Source organism: Babylonia areolata, chromosome 16 (genome assembly GCF_041734735.1).
Source record: "Babylonia areolata isolate BAREFJ2019XMU chromosome 16, ASM4173473v1, whole genome shotgun sequence".
Classification (NCBI taxonomy): Eukaryota; Metazoa; Mollusca; class Gastropoda; order Neogastropoda; family Buccinidae; genus Babylonia; species Babylonia areolata.
The window spans coordinates 12,703,069-12,707,955 of NC_134891.1; the positions used below are offsets into that span (position 1 = coordinate 12,703,069).

General features: G+C 46.7%; 1 protein-coding gene across 1 annotated transcript in view; it reads left to right on the plus strand.

Annotated features, from left to right (window-relative positions):
• The window catches only part of LOC143290886 (uncharacterized), a 9,388-nt gene extending 4,961 nt beyond the window's left edge, over positions 1–4,427 (plus strand). Inside the window, exons 2-3 of the mRNA XM_076600439.1 lie at positions 2,545–2,723; positions 3,882–4,427. Coding sequence (XP_076456554.1) covers positions 2,545–2,723; positions 3,882–4,151 — 449 coding nt within the window. The 3' untranslated portion in view covers positions 4,152–4,427. The remainder of the gene's footprint in view (positions 1–2,544; positions 2,724–3,881) is intronic.
• Positions 4,428–4,887: the final 460 nt, after the last annotated feature.

Sequence of the window (4,887 nt, forward strand, 5' to 3'; positions counted from 1 at the left end):
AATGAATTTGATAATAGTCTGAGAGCTAAGCTCAGAATTGGTCTGCGAATCGGACCAAAGTCTGAGAGAGTCAACTGACGAGGTTTTAGACTTGAATTCAAGCACCTATGAAAGTCTCTTTCTAGTATATTGCTTATTTCCTTGTATGACAATGGGCAATATACTTTTATACTATCTATATGATTTTTTGCTCCCCTTTTTGCTGCCCTATCTGCTTGGTCGTTATAACGGAATCCAGTGTGGGATGGTATCCAACAAAAATCAACATTTGTACCCTTCACAAATAGGGAGTGCAATAAATACGTAATTTCAAAAAATAAATCTTCTCTTGAGGATAAGTTCATTCCGTCTTCTAAACATTCAGTTACTACTTAAACCAAAGGGTATATGATTTTATCCAAAATTGTAAACTAGAATCGTTAAACCATCAATGGCCCTTCGATATACCAATGTATTTAAGAGAAAAAGAAGGAGTATAAAATGACCCAGAGGATATAAACTGGCCTAGGCCAAACTGTATCCCGGGTGCAAACTAGCCTAGTTCGCCGGATGTATATTTTGGCCCTGGCCAGTTTATACGGTGGTATCCTCTGGACAGGGTAAAGTCTGGCCTGTTACACTGATCCTCAGTTTCTTTGGTTTTCTTTATTTTCGTCTTCTGCGTTCGCGGGCTGCAACTCCCACGTTCACGAGTGGGCCTTTACGTGGATGACCGTTTTTACCCCTACTCTGTTTTTGGCGGAGATGTGCATGCTGGGTATGGTCTTCTTTCCGTAACCCACCGAACGCTGAAATGGATGTCAGGAATGTGCGTATTTGACCTTGTGCTTGCGTATGCACGCGAAGGGGATTCAGGCACTTGCAGGTCTGCACATAATTTATGTTGTCCTGGGAGATCGGAAAACTCTCCCCCCCTTTACCCACCTGACGCCGTTACCGAGATTCGAACCCGGGATCCTCAGGTTGAAAGTCGAACTCTTTAACCATTTGGCTATTGCGCCCGTCAGGTTTTCTTTATCAATCTTATGTCTTCGCCTAATAATCAGGTTAAGATGCATACCATTATGAGTGCAAGCGGACTATAGAAATGGCTATAAGTGGCGGAGGTTTGTTCATCAAGGGTGGACGTGCCATGGGACTTTGGGAGCACAGGATAAAATTAATGAGGAAGCAGAGTTGGCAGGATTGGATAGGATAAGGGGTGTCCATGTATTTATAGGATGTACGTGATGTCATATCATTTTCTTGCAAATAAGGGATGAAATGATTGATTGATATGGATACTTTTATAGCGTCTATCCTTGGACGGAGATCAGGCTCTAAGCGCTTTACAAACACGGAGTCATTTGCACAACAGGCTGCCTGCCTGGGTAGAGCCAACTGATGGCTGCCACTGGGCGCTCCTCATTCGTTTCCTGTGTAATTCAATCAGATTTCAGGCACGCACACATACACACTAAGACAGACACGTAACATTTTACTTGTATTACCGTTTTGTTTATTTACCCCACCATGCAGGCAGCCATACTCCGTTTTCGGGGGGGGCGGGGGGGGGGGGGGGGGGTGCATGCTGGGTATGTTCTTGTTTCCATAACGCACCGAACGCTGACATGGATTACAGGATCTTTAACGTGCGTATTTGATTTTCAGCGTGCGTATACACACGAAGGGGGTTCGGGCACTAGCAGGTCTGCACATGTGTTGACCTGAAAGATCGAATAAATCTCCACCCTTTACCCACCAGGCGCCGTCACCGAGATTCGAACCCGGGACCCTCAGATTGAAAGTCCAAAGCTATTGCGCCTGTCAAAAATGGGGGAAATGGCTGATCTGTGGGGGTGGGGATGGGGGTCTGGGGGTGCTTTTTGTTTGAATTGTGGTACGTGCTATCTATCTATGCCGTAGTCTCGTTGACTGGAAGCCAGCCTCACCATCCCTCGCGGCTGTCTCCTTCTGACCATCTCACTTTGGGTTAGACCTGTCCACTCTGAGATGATGTCCTCCCACCTCTTCTCCTGCCTGCCTCCTCTCCTTGCTCCCTGCACTGTTCCCCGTAGGAAGGTTTTGGCCAGTCCTGATGAACGCGAGACGTGGCCATACCACTTGGTACGTGCACACAGCATAACGTTGTGTCACAGAAGGCTCAGGTGGATCATAATGAGCCACTGATCATCTGTGTTTCGGTGCTGCCATTGTAACATTCTGTCAGGTACAGGTGCAGTATTTGGGGCAAAAACTAAGCCTTGCGGCCTTTCCACGCCACTTCTTGGTATAATAGATTGCCGGTTTTAGGGTTTGCATTTGCACGCTAATTTGCCTAAATAGTTATTCGTCAAAGTCCTATTTCTGCACTAATGATCTAGAATCACTGTCAATAAGATTTTTTTAATTGTTTAATATTTCTAACTGATTTCGTTACATTTAACAGTGCACTCCAACCTTTCACAACTCTATGCTGAAAGATGATTTGCAGATAGTCCTGCAGAACTGCAGAGGACCTGAAAGGCGAAACATGTATGTATCATGGCGTTGTCTTGTTGGCAGGGAGGAAGGTAAAGCTGCAGATCTGGGACACGGCGGGGCAGGACCGGTTCCGGAACATCGTGTCAACGTTCTATCGCGGCGCTCACGCCATCCTCCTCGTATATGACGTCACGGACATGACGTCACTGCAGAGCGTCCCGCAGTGGCGTGCCGAAATTGAGCGCTACGCTACAGACAAGGTGAGCTAGGAGGAGAGTCAAGCAGGGTGTTAAAAAAAAAGAAAGGAAAAAAGAAAAGAAAAAAAGTCAGTACTTAAAGTGAATGATATGTGAGGATATGACATTTTTTTGTTTTAGTTTTGCAAGTCATTTCCATGGAAACAATATCTTCCATTGGGTAATCCTGCAGTTTAGAATACTAAACTCAGGGGGCCGTTCAAATGAAAAAATAGAGGTTGTTTTAGACTGACCTTGATGCGCTGAGTCGAATGCAACCCTCAGCAAAGCTCTACGGCCACTCCTTGTCAATGAAACAAGAGACATAATAAATAGTAAACTCAGTCGGTCACTTCCCGAGCAACTATCGGCGAGCCATTTTGATTGCTGGTGACGTGGTGTTTACGTCAAAATGGCGTGCAGGTCGAGAAGGAGTACTACTTACCGTGCATTTGATCCAGTTTCGTGGCAAAAGGAGTGGTCTTAGAGCTTAGCTGAGGGTTGCATTCGACTCAGCGCATCGAAGTCAGTCTAAAACACCTTCTACTTTTTCATTTTAACGGCCCCTGAGTTTAGTATTCTAAACTGCAGGATTACCCTTCCATTGTATAACCGCCCAGATCGATTCATTCTCTCTCTCTTTTTTTTCTCTCTCTCTCTCGCGTGTGTGTGAGAGAGAGAGACAGAGAGAGAATTAGACACAGAGAAAGACACACGCACATACACTACACACGCACGCGCGCGCGCGTACACACACACACACACACACACACAGAGACTGACGGGCAGAAAAAGAGCATTGCTAACTGGCACAGTCCTGAAGCACTGACCTAACCATGACATTTGCTCTGGCATTTACACAGAGGAGTGAGGGTCACAGAGTAGGTAAATGAGAGAGAGCATTACACACACACACACACACAACCACACACACACACCACCCCTTAACACTCATATAGAAATAGAAAAATAATGAGAAATATAGATCGACATGGCTCAGACAGATAGAGAGAAAGTCGCACATACACACGTACACACACTGACACATACACGCGCGCACACACACACACACACACACACAGATAGCTACATAGATATCCTTCCCTTTTGAATGTCAGCGACCTGCACGTTTTATGACCTTGACCCTGACCTTTTGTGGTGACCTCTTCCTGCTCCTTCCAGGCCCAGCACGTGCTTGTGGGCAACAAGAGTGACCTGAAAGGCAAGCGGGAAGTGACGTCAGAGGACGCACGCGCAGTGGCCCAGCGCTACAACATGTCCCACGTGGAGACCAGCGCTAAGACCTCGCACAATCTGGACGCTCTCTTCTCTGACGTCACGCGGACTCTGATGGTCAGCTTCGACGGTATGAACAAACACACGCCCCGGCCCCGGCCCCCAATGCTGCCCGCCAGTCACGCTGTGTCTTCTGGTGGCATCTGCAACTGCTGAACTGGATTTCTCCAAGGAATGGTGGGTTCCTCGAAGATGGGAGCGGTGGGTTGACCGCGGTGGACCGCCATGATAACAGTGGGCCCTGACCAGGGGACCGGGTGGCGGTGTGGGCAGCACTGGTCTCTAGCTCTGCTGGCTGGAACTGCTGAGCTGAGGAGCCAGATGCATCGATACTTTTTATTGGTTGTTTGAGTGTGCAGTGTGCGTAGTGTGTGTGTGTGTGTGTGTGTGTGTGTGTGTGTGTGTGTGTGTGTGTGTGCTCATTCATAAAAAAGGGAGAGAAGGAGAGTGGGGAGGGTGATGTGTAGGGTTGGGGGTGGGGGGAACCTGTGCCACAAAACATATAAATCAAATTATATTTTTTTTACATGAATGAAATGTCTGTGATTAAAAACAATCTTTACGGCACGTGTGTCAATGACATTTGGTCCTGTGGTCCTCTCTTTCTGACTGTGAAAGAGATGGAGGGAGGGACACGAGGACAACAGTTCGTGCCATAAACTTCATGATCAAATTCCTTGTAAAAATGAGAATATCTTGAAATGTTCTTGGCCACACACACACACACACACACACAGAGCGAGAGAGACGTGCGCGCGTCTTGTGTCCCTTTCTCTTTCTCTCTGTGTTTGCAAAAGAGGGAGGGCATGTGTTATGAAATGCATTATCAAATCTAAGATTTTAAGAAGTGTTTGGCAAAACAACAAGAAGAAAAAATCCCACAAACAAACAA